Source organism: Salmo trutta, chromosome 17, assembly GCF_901001165.1.
Source record: "Salmo trutta chromosome 17, fSalTru1.1, whole genome shotgun sequence".
Taxonomy (NCBI): Eukaryota; Metazoa; Chordata; class Actinopteri; order Salmoniformes; family Salmonidae; genus Salmo; species Salmo trutta.
In genome coordinates, this window is record NC_042973.1 from 7,073,125 (window position 1) to 7,090,302 (window position 17,178).

Below are 17,178 nucleotides of genomic sequence, written 5' to 3' on the forward strand. Positions count from 1 at the left end.
TATTGATGTCAGTTGTCCAAATGCAGAGCCAATCAACAATCAGCTGTGATGACTGACAGCCCAGTCATTGTAGATAGCATATATAAAGCCCAGTGAGTAGACACAATCTCAACAGACAGACATACGTTTCGAAAAGCTACAGCTAAACTGTCCGTTTTGGAAAGCTACTACTTCCTCTGCTCAGAAGCAATGGATCTTCAGGAATGGGCCAGCATTCTCCAGAACACGATTGAGGAGCATGACATAGAGGACACCTGGAGCATTGAATTTGATAACACCATCATTCCTGATTGCCCAGCGAGAGGTTGGCAGCAGTACATCAGCGGGGCATTTGCAAGGTAGGCTCTTTGAATAAAGTGTAAATAGGCGTATATCAATTCAGAACATAGAAATGTGTTTACAAATGTACATTAATCGTTGTAGGTGGACCAAAATGCAGCGGGTATATTTATCATCTTCTTAATTTATTGAAGAAAAAACACTTAAACAAAACAAACGGCGAAAACAGTCCCGTAAGGTGCACAGACTATACAGGAAACAACCACCTACAAACACAAGTGAAAACTAACCCACTTAAATATGGCCTCCAATTAGAGGCAACGACAACCAGCTGTCTCTAATTGGAGGTCGTTCCAAAACCCCAACATAGAAATAGAAAAACTATATAAACACATAGAAATAGAAAATATAGAACATAAACCAAAAACCCAGAAACACACAAACCAAACACCCCCTGCCACGCCCTGACCAAACTACAATAACAAATAACCCCTTTTACTGTTCAGGACGTGACAATTAAACCTGATTAAAGTTAAATTACTGTATTTAAACGGATAAGGACTTAATAGATTACATTCAGAATTAAGACATGAAATATACTTATTACTGAAATTAGATATTTACATACAGTTGAAGTTGGAAGTTTACATACACTTAGGTTAGAGCCATTCACTCGTTTTTCAACCACTCCACAAATTTCTAGTTAACAAACTATAGTTTTGGCAAATCGGTTAGGACATCTACTTTGTGCATGACACAAGTCATTTTTCCAACATTTGTTTACAGACAGATCATTTCACTTATAACTCACTGTATCACAATTCCAGTGGGTCAGAAGTTTACATACACTAAGTTGACTGTGCCTTTAAACAGTTTGGAAAATTCCAGAAAATGTCATTGCTTTAGAAGCCTTTGATAGGCTAATTGACATAATTTGAGTCAATTGGAGGTGTACCTGTGGATGTATTTCAAGGCCGACCTTCAAACTCAATGCCTCTTTGCTTGACATCATGGAAAAATCTAAAGAAATCAGCCAAGACCTCAGAAAAACAATTGTAAATCTCCACAAGTCTGGTTCATCCTTGGGAGCAATTTCCAAATGCCTGAAGGTACCACATTAATCTATACAAACAATAGTACGCAAGTATAAACACCATGGGACCACGCAGCTATCATACCGCTCAGGAAGGAGACGCGTTCTGTCTCCTAGAGATGAACGTACTTTGGTGCGAAAAGTACAAATCAATCCCAGAACAACAGCAAAGGACCTTGTGAAGATGCTGGAGGAAACAGGTACAAAAGTATCTATATCCACAGTAAAACGAGTTTTATATCGACATAACCTGAATGGCCGCTCAGCAAGGAAGAAGCCACTGCTCCAAAACCGCCAGTTTATTAGGCCACAGATGAAATATGCTACGATGAACTTCACATGGGGATGAAAGTGCGTACTTTTTGGAGAAATGTCCTCTGGTCTGATGAAACAAAAATAGAACTGTTTGGCCATAATGACCATCGTTATGTTTGGAGGATAAGGGGGAGGCTTGCAAGCCAAAGAACACCATCCCAACCATGAAGCATGGGGGTGGCAGCATCATGTTGTGGGAGTGCTTTGCTACAGGAGGGACTGGTGCACTTCACAAAATAGATGGCATCACGAGGGAGGAAAATGATGTGGATATATTGAAGCAACATCTCAAGACATCCGTCAGGAAGTTAAAGCTTGGTCGCAAATGGGTCTTCCAAATGGACAATGACCCCAAGCATACTTCCAAAGTTGTGGCAAAATGGCTTAAGTACAACAAAATGGCTTAACCTTTCCGGCGCAGGCGTTCCGCTAGCGACCCACCTCGACAACATCTTGTGAAATTGCAGAGCGCCAAATTCAAAATACAGAAATAGTCATAATAAACATTCATAAAAAATACAAGTGTTATACATCGGCTTAAAGATGAACTTCTTGTTAATCCAGCCGTTTTGTCAGATTTCAAAAAGGCTTTACGGCAAAAGCATATCATGCGATTATCTGAGGATAGCGCCCCGCTTACAAAAGCATACAAACATTTTACAACCAAGTAAAGGGATTACAGAAGTCAGAAATAGCGATAAAATTAATCACTTATCTTTGAAGATCTTCATATGGTTGCAGTCACAAGAGCTACACAATAAATGTTCATTTTGTTTGATAAAGTCCCTCTTTATATCCCAAAAACTCAGTTTTGTTGGCGCGTTTTCAGTAATCCACTGGCTCAAAGGCGGTCAAAACATGCAGACGAATACATCCTAATTGTCACGTTCTGACCAGTAAAGGGGTTATTTGTTATTGTAGTTTGGTTAGGACGTGGCAGAGCGTGTTTGTTTTATGTGGTTCGGGGTTTGTTGGGCCATAGCCCAACAATGTAAGAGGGGTGTTTGTTTAGAGTGTTTCGGGGTTTGTTGGGCTATGTTCTTGTTAGTTTATTTCTATGTTAGTCTAGTCTTTCTATTTCTATGTTTAGTTTATGGGGTTGACCTTCAATTGGAAGCAGCTGCTCCTCGTTGCTTCTAATTGAAGGTCTTATTTAAGAGGGGTGTTTTTTCTATGCGATTTGTGGGTAGTTATTTCCTGTTTAGTGTATGTTGCACCTGACGGGACTGTTTAGTGTCGTTCGTTTGTTTTGTATACGTGATTTGTTTTCCTTCTTCACATAAAAAAAAGAAGATGCGTATACACGTTCCCGCTGCATTTTGGTCTGATCATTACGACACCCGTTACACTAATAGTACCGGTAAAGTTTGTCGAAACATGTCAAACGATGTTTATAATTAATCCTCAGGTTGTCAATTGTCTAAATAATCGATAATATTTCAACCGGACAATAGCGTATTCAATAGAAAGGAAAAACAACGAAGGGTGCGCACTTGGTCACGCGCAAAACCAGCACTGCATGATTCTACAGTCCACTGATAGAAAGGTCTCATTCGTCTTTATTTTTCAGAAAACAAGCCTGAAACAATGTCTAAAGACTGTTGACATCTAGTGGAAGCCATAGGAACTGCAATCTGGGTCGTAACCCATTAGATACCCTATAGGCATTCAATTGAAAATACCCACATCAAAAAAATCCCACTTCCTGGATGGATTTTCCTCAGGTTTTTGCCTGCCGTATCAGTTCTGTTATACTCACAGACATTATTTTAACAGTTGGAAATGTTAGTGTTTTCTATCTGAATCTATATGCATATCCTAGCTTCTGGGCCTGAGTAACAGGCAGTTTACTTTGGGCATGCTTCTCATCCAGACATCGAAATACTGCCCCCAAGCCATATTAAGGACAACAAAGTCAAGGTATTGGAGTGGCCATCACAAAGCCTGACCTCAATCCTATAGAACATTTGTGGGCAGAACTAAAAAAGTGTGGGAGCAAGGAGGCCTTCAAACCTGACAGTTACACCAGCTCTGTCAGGAGGAATGGGCCAAAATTCACCCAACTTATTGTGGGAAGGTTGTGGAAGGCTACCAGAAACGTTTGACCCAAGTGAAACAATTTAAAGGCAATGCTACCAAATACTAATTGAGTGTATGTAAACTTCTGATCCACTAGGAATGTGATGAAAGAAATAAAAGCTGAAATAAATCATTCTCTCTACTATTATTCTGACATTTCACATTCTTAAAATAAAGACCTTAAAATAAAGACCTAAGACTTGGAATTTTTACAAGGATTAAATGTCAGGAATTGTGAAAAACTGAGTTTAAATGTATTTGGCTAAGGTGTATGTAAACTTCAGACTTCAACTGTATCACTTATCTCTCCCTGCAGGTTCATGTGTTCAAAGTGTAGAAGGACCTGGCCTTCAAAAAGAGTTCTGGTGGTGTTTCACATGCGTCTGTTGGAAGACAAGGGGATGGTTAAAGTGAAACGCTACAGACAGGAGTGCAAGAAGTGTGTACAGAGTACAATGGAGGACCCTCATTTTAAGACAGACAACATTGAGGTGCTACTGGAGAAGCTTGTCGAGAAGATCCTCGTCAAGTGCTACTATAAGGACGCAGGCGAAAAGAATATCCCATTCCATTTGGATGGGAGGAGTGATGGACCCCATGAGGCTGCCCATTGTGAAGCCTGTAAACATGGCATCTGCAGACAGGTGACCACAAAAGAAACATAGAAGGGAAAATATGGAAACATCTGGGAAATGTTTAATTCCTATATGTATTGTATAATCAATGAACAATTTTGAGGAGAGTTGGATGTGGAACTGGATATAATAATGTAGAGAGAATTTGGATTTCCTGAAAGCTATATCCTCTGAATCAAGATGTGGGGAAAAAAGAAGCCAGTAACTGAATTGTCCACCATTTAATCCAGACAAAATGTATTTGCTTTTTTTATACAAAAGTTGATATTTGATTGAGAAAGTAGTTTCCGATCTGCATTAAAAATCTCTTACACTTAAAAAGAGTTCAAGGAATTTCTTCTCAACAGATGTCCTCACCTGACATGGGATATGATTTGTACATCACCTTTTTATGGTGCTACAACTCCAGCTAATACAATGCATATGCATACATGCAAGGCAACATTGCTTTAGAAACCCATTTGGATCGATTACAAATATTTGTGGGACTTTACACAGATCTTTGTCTGCAAAACGTGACAACATTTTTTAAATAATATTCAGTGTGTCTGTGTGTGTGTCTGTGTGTGTGTGTGTGTGTGTGTGTGTGTGTGTGTGTGTTCTTCTCTTTGCATATGGCGTCAGCAGGGAGTAAAACACCCTTTTATGATGTTTAACTTTGAGTCAAATGTCCTGACCTGCTATAAAACTGCTTTAAAAATCTAATTTCACTGTTGTCGAGTTACTTCATCAGAAAAACACATAGAAACAATGACGACGTACAACCAGGGGTTAAATTGGACCAGGTCCCACCCGGTCCGAGACCCTGTACCTATGATCCAAATGAGAGCCAGGCGGAGCTGAGATCCGGTACCTTTCGTTAGCCTATTTGAATGATGTAATTAAAAAAAAAAATGGTTATCCACGTTTTACATTTTCCACAGTCAACAACATGAGTGGGAGTGGGAAAAAAGGTGCTTGTGGTTGTGCATTGATAAGCAGGACTAATAACAGTACTAGAAGAAGCCATGAACAGGACAAGAAGCAGAGCCCTGCCTAACCTAAGTACAGGAGGTCTCTAATGTAAACTGGATCTCTTTCCTCCATTGGAAAAGCCTATAAGACTGTCCCACTTTAGCTACTCCATGCTGTCCTACTCCAGCTAGCTGTGGTTGGTGAAATGAGACAACAAATTACAGAATTTCAACATTTTAACATAATATTGGCAACTTTTTATGTTTGGCACTGTGCGTTATTTATGACAGTTTTATAATCTTAACATCAAAACAGAAGAAAAACGATGTCACTGATATTATTGTGTGCTTCACGGGGTGAGCTTCTTGTTTGAAGCTTGCTTTGCCCGCCTCTCTGATGTCACAGTCTTATAGGCTTTTCCAATGGAGGAAAGACATGTAATCAATAGCATTTTTTTAACCGTGGGTTTGAGCCCACCTTGCATCAAGCTTTTTTTTGTTGAGGAAAAAAACAATTCAATTTCGGTCAGTGATGCTCGATTCAAAACGTATGTGACGATAATGCATAAACTGTAAAACATTGTAGTCCTGCATGTAAGTGTAGCCTTCATAAGAATATACTAATGACAGCCAACTGTCTTCCTGAGGAGTATGTATTCTTTTTTTTGTTTTGCTCAATCTGATTGGGTGGGCCTGGCAGGGCCTGGCTCCCCAGTAAGTGTGCCCTAGACCCCACAGTCCCACCCATGCCTACCAGAGGAGGCTGGTGGGAGAAGCTATGAGGACATGCCTATTGTAATGGCTAGAATGAAATAGATGGAATGGAGTCAAAAGTGGGTTCCAGACATGTCGCCCACCAGCCTCCTCTGATGCCTTCGTCCCTGGTGCCGGTACCTATTTCACTCCAAGTCAAGCACTACACACTAACACAATAAATATACATCTACATTTCAAATCCACTTTTGAGTCAACTCGAAATATATAACATTATTCATGAACAAAACACTGTGGATATGACTTTTGTACTTAAAGTAATATAACTTTTCCCGAAGACGACAGAAAAAGAGTTCCTACTTCTCCTAGTGCATCAAATTGATTTGAGCACGACATAAATACTCGCTCCCCTATTCCCCAAGATTCAGGCATGCATAATAACAAATCAACATGCTATATTAATATATGAACCTAGTGAAATTCACAAAATATTTGAATAACTGTTACATTTACCCCTCCTGAATTTCACCAACCTTGTAAAACTAAACAAAAATAATCTATTAGGCTCAAGGCATCATTCTGAACTCAGCTCAAAGCTACCCATAGGGTTCAGGGCAAGTGAAGGTTGATCAGGCCTTCAACTGCCCCAAGATGCATAGGGCCTCTTACACTATCTCTTCCTTCTTAGCAGTTTAAGAAACAAACAAACATTTTTTACTAAGTCTCTGTATTCTTTCAGCAGTATGTTAAACTTGCACCTTCTGGGGGATTGAATTAGTCTCTTGTTTTAGTCTCACTGGTTTATCTACCCTCCACGACGTTGCTCAATCATCTGCCACTGGGCTGCTTTCATCAGGTGCATTACATTAGACTGGGCTAGGGGCCATGGTGACTAATAGTGGTGCTGGCCTTAGATCAGTGATCAGGGGACGGTTTGAACGAATCAGCTTCAGGATCTCAGAGGTACTTCCGAAGTCATTTCCCTCAGGGAGGTTGTTCTGGTTCTGTCTATCAGGATCTCAGAGGTGCTTCCGAAGTCATTTTCCTCAGGGAGGTTCTTCTGGTTCTGTCTATCAGGATTTCAGAGGTGCTTTCCAAGTAATTTTCCTCAGGGAGGTTCTTCTGGTTCTGTCTTTCCATCCGATGTCCAGAGCTCAGAGCAATTGCTTGAATCCTCTGCCATCCAAGATGCACTTTCCTCCCCAGAGTCCTCCATGTCTTTCCTGTCCAGTCCATCGCCGGAGTGCGTGGCCTCTCCTGCATCTACATTGATCGAAGGTCCTGCAGCATCACTGTCATTGAAGTGCTCTGAATCACCATAGCAGCACCCACCTGTAGTACGCGGTCCAGCAGGTATATCTCTCTGGTCAACCCCATAGCCAATTCCGCCTTTGGCCGTCTCTCCTTCCACTTCTCTGCTGCCAATGACTGGAACGAACTACAAAAATCTCTGAAACTGGAAACACTTATCTCCCTCACTAGCTTTAAGCACCAGCTGTCAGAGCAGCTCACAGATCACTGCACCTGTACATAGTCCATCTATAATTTAGCCCAAACAACTACCTCTTCCCTACTGTATTTATTTATTTATTTTGCTCCTTTGCACCCCATTATTTCTATTTCTACTTTGCACTTTCTTCCACTACAAATCTACCATTCCAGTGTTTTACTTGCTATATTGTATTTACTTTGCCACCATGGCCTTTTTTGCCTTTACCTCCCTTATCTCACCTCATTTGCTCACATTGTATATAGACTTATTTTTCTACTGTATTATTGACTGTATGTTTGTTTTTACTCCATGTGAAACTCTGTGTTGTTGTATGTGTCGAACTGCTTTGCTTTATCTTGGCCAGGTCGCAATTGTAAATGAGAACTTGTTCTCAACTAGTCTACCTGGTTAAATAAAGGTGAAATAAAAAATAAATACAAATTTAAAAATCATCGATTTCAAATGGAAAGAAGTTGACCTGCAACAATAGATTTCTGTGAACCACCTTTTCTCTGCCGTCACGGTCTTGGATTCTGTACGTGTGAGTTTGTGGATTGACTGAAGTCACTGTGAAAACCTTGGGATTACGCTTGTCAGCCAACTTGCACTGGCCCCTTTTGCCCTTGTTGGCAATTAGGACACGAATTCCCCCTTTTGTCATACTTTCAACCTTGTTGTCTCTGTTGCTTGTCTTTGGGAAAAACTCATAACTTCCTTTAGCCCAGTGATCAAAGTCTTGACATACTTGTTGTAATCCACAACACAGGAGTCGTCCACGACATTGTGGAACATCACATCTACTGGTAGCTTAGTGACCCTACCAAACATGAGAAAGAATGGAGCATAGCCCGTAGTCTCGTGAACAGTGGCGTTGTAGGCGAATGTCAAATGACTGGATTTGATCATGCCAATGTATTTTGGTTTTCAGGGGTAGACTACTGAGCATGCTGCCTAAAGTCCTGTTGAAGTGTTGTCTCTCCATTCGTCATTGAGTGATATGCCGTGGTTCTTGGCTTTTGGACACCGGCGAGCTTAAGCAGTTCTGCTATTAGCTCGCTCTCTAAATTTTCACCCTGACCAGCATGGATCCTTGCAGCAAATCCTTAGACACAGAAGACATGATCCCACAGTTTACGAGCTACTTGCTTGGCTGTCTGGTTTCTGCATGGCCATGCCTGGGAAAGTTTAGTGACGTGGTCAGTCACCTACTAGAACTTCAATTGAGTTCTTATTACTGTCTTCCTTTGTCCAAAAATCCAAACATACCAACTCCATGGGAGAGCAATTTTTGATGCTCTCTAACGGGGCTCTAGCAGCTGGCTCTGGAGTCTTTGCTAGAACACATCTCTGGCAGCAGCGTACAAACTCCTTGATGTCTCCCTCCATTGCAGGCCAGAAAAACGTCTGTCTGGCCAGTGCTAGAGTTCTAGCTTGGCCTTGATGTCCTGCAAGGTCGTGAATGCCGGTCATTACTTTGAGTCTCAACACCTCTAGTAAGACGAACTGGAACGTTCTCTGGTTTGTGTGACTCTCCTTAATGACATGATACAGAACTCCGTCTCTTAGGATCAAGCGGTCCCACAGCTTGATCAGCAACATCACTTTAGAAGAAACAGCATATCGGTGTTGTCTAGTGGGCCGTTTCTTTTTGAAGATGAAAGGGATAACCTTGGAAATAACAGAGTGCTGCAGCTGGAGATCTCAATGTCCATGCGATAGTTCAGGCAAAGTGTCAATACCAGGAGAAAGCAGCTGTTGGATGTTGGAACTGTCGGGTTTACCTTGGGGTCATGATAGGGGCTGTACGAAATGTTTGATGTATTATAATAATTGTTTGATGTAATAAAATAATTGATTATGCTTATGTTGTATTAACATTTGCCTACAATGCCACTATTCACGAGACTACAGGCTATGCTCCATTCTTTCTCATGTTGTGATTCTTTCTCCAGTGTTACATTTATAGGGTCCTAGACTTCAGTTTAAAACATGATATGGATAGGGGGCAGTATTTTCACGGCCGGATGAAAAACGTACCTGATTTAAACTGGTTACTACTCTTTCCCAGAAATGAGAATATGCATATTATTAGTCGATTTGGATAGAAAACACTCTGAAGTTTCTAAAACTGTTTGAATGGTGTCTGTGAGTATAACAGAACTCATATGGCAGGCAAAAACCTTAGAAAAAGCCAACCAGAAAGTGGAGGATCTGAGAATTGTAGTTCTTCTTTCTAGTCCCTTTCAAAACTACAGTATCTGTGCTGTTACGTTGCACTTTCTAAGGCTTCCATTGGCTGTTTACATTTACGTCATTTAGCAGACGCTCTTATCCAGAGCGACTTACAGTAGTGAATGCATACATTTCATACAAGTTCATACATTTTTTTTCTGTACTGGCCCCCCGTGGGAATCAAACCCACAACTCTGGCATTGCAAACACCATGCTCTACCAACTGAGCTACAGGGAAGCCTTCAGAAAGTGGTTTGAGCCTTCTCCTGTCTCTGGGCAGAGTATAGGAGCTCAGTTACTGGGAGGTCTGCCTGGCAACAAAGGGATTGGATATGCGCGTTCCCGCGAGCACACTGTTTTTTATTTTTCTCCTTGAATGAATACGCTATTGTCCGGTTGGAATATTATCGCAATTTTACGTAAAAAATACCATAAAAATTGATTTTAAACAGCGTTTGACATGCTTCTAAGTACGGTAATGGAACATTTTGACTTTTTGTGTCTCGAATTGCGCTCACGCGTTACCCTTTGGATAGTGACCTGAACGCACGAACAAAACGGAGGTATTTGGACATAACTATGGATTATTTTGAACAAAAACAACATTTCTTGTGGAAGTAGCAGTCCTGGGAGTGCATTCTGACAAAGATCAGCAAAGGTAAGAGCATATTTCTAATACTAATTCAGAGTTTAGGTTGCCCCGAACTTGGCGGGTGTCTGACTAGCTGAATAGCTAGCCTGTGATGGCGAGCTATGTACTCAGAATATTGAAAAATGTGCTTTCTCCGTAAAGCTATTTTAAAATCTGACACAGCGGTTGCATAAAGGAGTTCTGTATCTATAATTCTTAAAATAATTGTTATGCAGTTTGTCAACATTTATGATGAGTATTTTGTAAATTCCCCGGGAGTTTTTGGTGGAAATACATTTTCTGAACATCACGCGCCAATGTAAAAAGCTGTTTTTGGATATAAATACGAACTTGATTGAACAAAACATACATGTATTGTGTAACATAATGTCCTAGGAGTGTCATCTGATGAAGATCATCAAAGGTTAGTGCTTCATTTAGCTGTGTTTTGGGTTTTATTAACATATATGCTTGCTTGGAAAATGGCTGTGTGGTTATTTTGGTCTATGTACTCTCCTAACATAATCTAATGTTTTGCTTTCGCTGTAAAGCCTTTTTGAAATCTGACAATGTGGTTGGATTAAGGAGAAGTGTAGCTTTAAAATGGTGTAAAATAGTCGTATGTTTGAGAAATTGAAATTATTGGATTTTTGAGGTTTTTGTATTTCGCGCCACGCTGTTCCATTGGATATTGGCTAGGCGTTCCGCTAGCGGTTTATATAGCTGTGTAGGCATGGGTTTGGTCTCATGAGTAGAAGGTAATGACGTAGGCAGTGACATCACTAAGATATGTGACTCCAGGCAAAATAAAACAACTCGGACCCTTTTCTATTTTGCAGAACTTACTCGGAAACATGCGTGCTATGTTCCTGTTGTCAACTTCTGTCTACAATTGCTGTGTACAATTAATAAAGGTTTTTGATTGATTTAATTAAAGATATTGTCTGAATGCTAATTTCACCAATGAGCCAATGATTGACAAGGAACAAGGAACAAACCCCAACAGAACCAAGCTGGATTGCTTGCATCTCAGTTAAACATTCCCAGTCGATATGAAGCTGACATATGGCTTTCACTTCAGCAGTGGTCAAGGAGGTTATCTCCTGGGGATAAGAAGCCTACCTGGAAGGCATCTTGGACATCATCATTCACCATCCCAACAGCCTCAGACAGAAGTGCTTGGTAGGACTCCCTCATCAGTCTCTGCTTGACAGTCACTGTGAAGTCACGGCATCTGAGCCGTGACTCAGATGCACTGAGTCACGGCTCAGTGCATCTGATACTGTATTCTTGCTGCCTGGGTTACGCTTTGAATCAAAGTTGTACAGTTCCAGCCCCGAGACCATCCAAAGAAGCTACAGTGAAGAGAATGAATGACCTCAGTTCAGAAGACACAGTTCAGAAGAGCATACTTCAGCTTCTGGAATGCAACAACACACTCCTCAGTCAAATCCAATAGCGTCTGCTTCAGGAACACTGTTGCCCTTCTTCTTCCCATGTCTTCACCTTCTCTTTTGACCCCCGGTGAGTGCAAGCAAAAGCTTGGCTATGACGGAACAGTCAGGTTTGAGTTGCTGGTAATATAATACCATACCCAAGAAAGATTTCAGCCTCTGAGCAGAGGGAGTGCTTCCGTCTGCCTACATCAGCTGAGCTTGGCTCATCTTGGCAATGGACTCCACCTTATCAGCGTCTACTGACACACCGTTATCTTTAATGATATGTCCGAGGAATTTCACTGTTCTTTGTAGGAAGTGACATTTCTTGGGTGCTAGTTTGATGTTGTTGGCACTTAGACGGCTAGTCACAACTTCAAGTCGCTACAGAGCCAGTTAACAAAGGAGATTTTTCTTCCGTACCATGACTAAAGGGGAGGCATACTCACTAACCGACTTCTGTATAAGGCCTACTTCCTCCATATCTGTTAACACCTTCCTCCGCTTCAGGTAATGAGCAGGTGGAACCCTTCTGCATGGTAGGTGGAAGGGACTGTCATCAACCAGGTGGATACTGTGAACATAACCCCTGGCTTCTCCGCAGTCCAGGTTATCTTTTGAGAAGATGTCTTCATATTTTGTGATGGAATTCACAAGCGTCCAATGGTCAGTCACTTGGCATCACAAGCTTCTCCGTCCACTGGTCAGTCACTTGGCATCCATCAATGTCTGCTAGTCCTAGATAACACAATCTTTGTTTCAGGTTGTGGCAGGTCTTTGTTTCAGGTTGTTGCACCAATTGTCATCCTGCTTCTGTTCCATTGGGTTTTCTCCCACCTCGTGAAGGCCCTGAAAGATTGTTGCATCCTCAACAGCCAAGCATGTAGACACGTCAGCCAGCTTCATATTATGTCTTAATGTGAGCTGTTTATCTGAACAGTTTACTACCTTTAAAGGGACCCAGCCATCTCCCCACGTGGAAGTAATACAGTGCATTCGGAAAGTATTCCGACCCCTTGACTTTTTCCAGATTTTGTTACATTACAGCCTTATTCTAAAATGGATTAATAGTTTTCCCCCCTCATCAATCTACACACAATACCCCACAATGACAAAGCAAAAATAGGTTTTTAGAATTGTTGGCAAATTTATAAAAAATAAATAAAGGAAATGTTACATTTACAGAAGTCTTCTTAGATATGACGCTACAAGCTTGGCAAACCTGTATTTGGGGAGTTTCTCTCATTTTTCTCTGCAGATCCTGTCAAGCTCTGTCAGGTTGGATGGGGAGCGTCACTGCACAGCTATTTTCAGGTCTCTCCAGAGATGTTCGATTGGGTTCAAGTCTGGGCTCTGGCTGGGCCACTCAAGGACATTCAGAGACTTGTCCCGAAGCCACTCCTGCGTTGTCTTGGTTGTGTGCTTAGGGTCGTTTGGAAAACTGAGGAGTGGCCTGAATGGTGGAGTGCTGCAGAGAGGGTTGTCCTTCTGGAAGGTTCTCCATCTCCACAGAGGATCTCTGGAGCTCTGTCAGAGTGACCATCGGGTTCTTGGTCACCTCCCTGACCAAGACCCTTCTCCTCCGATTGCTCAGGAGGCCAGCTCTAGGAAGAGTCTTGGTGATTCCAAACTTCTTCCATTTATGAATGATGGAGGCCACTGTGTTCTTGGGGACCTTCAATGCTGCAGAAATGTTTTGGTATCCTTCCCCAGATCTGTGCCTCAACACAATCCTGCCTCAGAGCTCTACGGACAATTCCTTTGACCTCATGACTTGGTTTTTGCTCTGACATGCATTGTAACTGTTGGACCTTATATAGACCGGTGTGTTTCTTTCCAAATCATATCTAGTAAATGTAATTTACCACAGGCCAACTCCAATCAAGTTGTAGAAACATCTCAAGGATGATCAATGGAAACAGGATGCACCTGAGCTCAATTTCGAGTCTCATAGCAAAGGGTCTGAATACTTATGTAAATAAGTTATTTCTGTTTTCGATTTTTTTATAAATTAGCCCAAAAAATCCCCAAAACTGTTTTTGCTTTGTCTTTATGGGGTATTGTTTGTAGATTGATGAGGATTTTTAAAATCCATTTTAGAATAAGGGTGTAAGGTAACAAAATGTGGAAAAGGGGAGCGAGTCTGAATACTTTCCAAATGCACTGTAACTCTACCCACAAGTATGTTTCTGGGCATGACCTTTGACCTGGTAGGCTCGAATATTGCAGTGCTTCCTGGAGACAATGCCACATGTTTAGGAAATGTACCGCAAAGTAAGTGTTCAGTCTTGGGAAAAGGAGTCACAGCTTGAGTGAGCTTCACGGTTCCAATCTTGCCATCAACTTCCTGTCCCTTCCATCTTGTGACACTTATCATCTGTAGAAACTGCTCACCCTCTGGTGAGTGGGTCTGGCCATCCATGTTGTTGACTAGCTTCCAGTATTCGTCAGTGCCCTTCATCTCATGCAATAGATGTTTAATGACATTCGATCCCAGGATGAGATCATCCCGCTGTCCAGGAACAACTAGGGTGGGCACTTTAACATCAATCCCATAGATTTACATCTCCAAGTCATAGAAACACTTTGGTGAGGCCTTCTTCCCCACCACAACCCACTAACACTAACTCTTTAGGAGGGCTGATAATGCTGAGGAAGGGCAGCTGCTTCCAAAACTGTCTGCACAGGATGCTTAGTCAATGTACAGGCCATAGACCCAATGTCATGCATGTCCTTAAGCTGCACTTTCCCATGTGCAGACAGAGAGGTGTAAAACAAACCTGAAAAAGCCTCAACCTAACATAACAATTGTCTCTACTTATTTTGCAGCAGAGCACAACATTTCATCAGATTCTTTCTTGGGGGCAGACAGTTGAACATTGGAATTGGAATACTGCTGCCAGTTTAGGGGTCAGGGCAGTAGGTTCCAAACATCATGATCTTCTCTTCTCTGCATTAAAGTGCTGGACCTGCCACTCTGTATTTCTTCCCTAATGGAGTTGCCTATTTCCAGGGCTAGCTGAGGGACCAGCTCAGCTAAACCATCTACAGGGGAATTTTGATTAACACTAGATGACGGGTAGAAAGAGGAGGAAGGGAAGCGCTACTAACGTACACACTAGTACATTTTGGTAGACAGAAGATGCTCTTTGGTAAAAGGGGTGAATTGGTCATCAAAAAGAAAGGAGGACCAAGGCACTGTTCATATAATTAATTAAAATGCCTTTATTTGTATGGCATGTTCAATAGAAACAAGGTTTTAAAAATCCGATGCGTTTCGGCTGCATGGCCTTCGTCAGGGAGTACAAAGAAATAATACAATGTCCTCTTTTGAACAGCTTTTCCAATTAGCCCTAATTTGAAGAGGGAGTGGTTACAAAATTGATTGGACACACCTAGTAAGCAATAGTATACACATTAAAAAGTGAAATACTGTAGCTACAGTGAGGGAAAAAAGTATTTGATCCCCTGCTGATTTTGTACATTTGCCCACTGACAAAGAAATGATCAGTCTATAATTTTAATGGAAGGTTTATTTGAACAGTGAGAGACAGAACAACAACCAAAAAATCCAGAAAAACGCATGTCAAAAATGTTATAAATTGATTTACATTTTAATGAGGGAAATAAGTATTGTCATTTAGGGTAGGACGTCTCTTAAAGCTTATGACTGGTGGCTCAGGAAAGACTTGGCGTAGTAGCGTATATATCACTTTGGATGATTCCCCAATTATTTTTAATGATTCTTTTAATGTTCTCTGCTTTAGTGCTGTATTTTGTAACAAAATACACTCTCTCTGATGTATCACGGGGCACTCCCCTTCGCAACAAGTTCTCTCTGTCAAGTAATCCAGCCCTTATACCTGCATCTTTCAGGACCTGAGCGCTGTAGCCCCGATTCAAGAAGCAATTCTCCAATTCAGCAGATATGACACTGTAGTCTGTTTCCTGATCGCAAATTCTGCGGACTCTTTGGAATTGGCCATATGGAATATTCTCTTTTAGCCTTTTGGGGTGAAAGCTGTCTGCCCTCAGAATGGTATTCCCATCTGTAGGCTTCCTAAAGATTGATGTGTGCAAACAACCTTTGTCATTTTTACTAATGTCGAGGTCCAAAAAAAGAATGTTATCCTTGCTGTACTCCATAGTTAGTTTGATGTTAGGGTTAATGCTGTTAAGGTATTGGTGGAAGGAAATAACTTCATCTTCTGAGCCGGACCAAAATAAGTGAACATCATCAATATAGCGTCCCCCACCATATAATCCGGTCAAATAAATGGTTATTAGAAGGATCCAAAATGAAGTCATTTTCCCATTTACCCAAGTACAAACCAGCGCAGGAAGGGCTGTAGCAAGCTCCCATGGCACATCCTTTGACCTGTTTAAAAATACGGTCCTGAAAGATAAATATGATATGATTAAGAGTCCATTCAGTCAGTGAGACAATGAATTCTGTAGGAGGCATCTCAGTTTCAGGTCGGGTACTCAAGAAATGGTGCATAGCTGCCAAACCTTGTTCATGTTCAATGGTGGTGTATAGAGATTCCACATCCATGAAGTCTAAAAAGGAAGCTGTACCTATATTGTTCAATTCTTTAATTTTGTTCAACACATCTGTAGTATCTTGAATATAGGCTGGGAGTGACGGCTTTCTTCAGTATTTTGTTTGTGGAGCAAAACATGGGGGAACCTACTGCACCTACATGCCTTCCAGGGGTTTGATCAGGGTATGAGAAAAACCTCCTGTCACGTCCTGACCAGTATAAAGGTTTATTTGTTATTGTAGTTTGGTCAGGACGTGGCAGAGGGTATTTTGTTTATGTGGTTCGGGGTGGTGTTTTATGTAGTAGGGTGTTTGATTTATTATTTCCGGGTTTTGGTCTATGTTCTATGTTTTGTATTCTATGTTCTTTCTGGTTTGTTGTATGTCTATGTTTAGGTAGATGGGGGGTTGGACTCTCAATTGGAGGCAGGTGCTTTCTCGTTGCCTCTGATTGAGAGTCCTATATATGGGTAATTGTTTGGTTTGGTGTTGTGGGAGATTGTTTCTTGTTTTGCATGTGTGAGCATGACAAGACTGTTTTGTTGTTTGTGAGTTCTTCGTTTTTGTTATTTTGGTGTTCACTTTATTTTAAAATGAATACAAGATGAGCATCCACATTCCTGCTGCGTTTTGGTCCTCCATTCCCGATGACAACTGTTACAGAATCTCCCACCACAAATGGACCAAGCAGCGGAGTAAGGAGCAAGGGGAATTCAATATGGACTGGTGGGAGAAATGGACGTGGGAGCAGATTCTGGCCGGAGAGAGCTCATGGA

General features: G+C 41.4%; 1 protein-coding gene across 1 annotated transcript; it reads left to right on the forward strand.

The window, feature by feature from the left end:
* On the forward strand, nt 1-5,106 carry LOC115151499 (receptor-transporting protein 3). Its single transcript, XM_029695484.1, has 2 exons — nt 1-338; nt 4,083-5,106. The coding sequence occupies exons 1-2, from the start codon at nt 190-192 to the stop codon at nt 4,429-4,431; spliced, it is 498 nt and encodes a 165-aa protein (XP_029551344.1). The 5' UTR covers nt 1-189; the 3' UTR covers nt 4,432-5,106.
* Nucleotides 5,107-17,178: the final 12,072 nt, after the last annotated feature.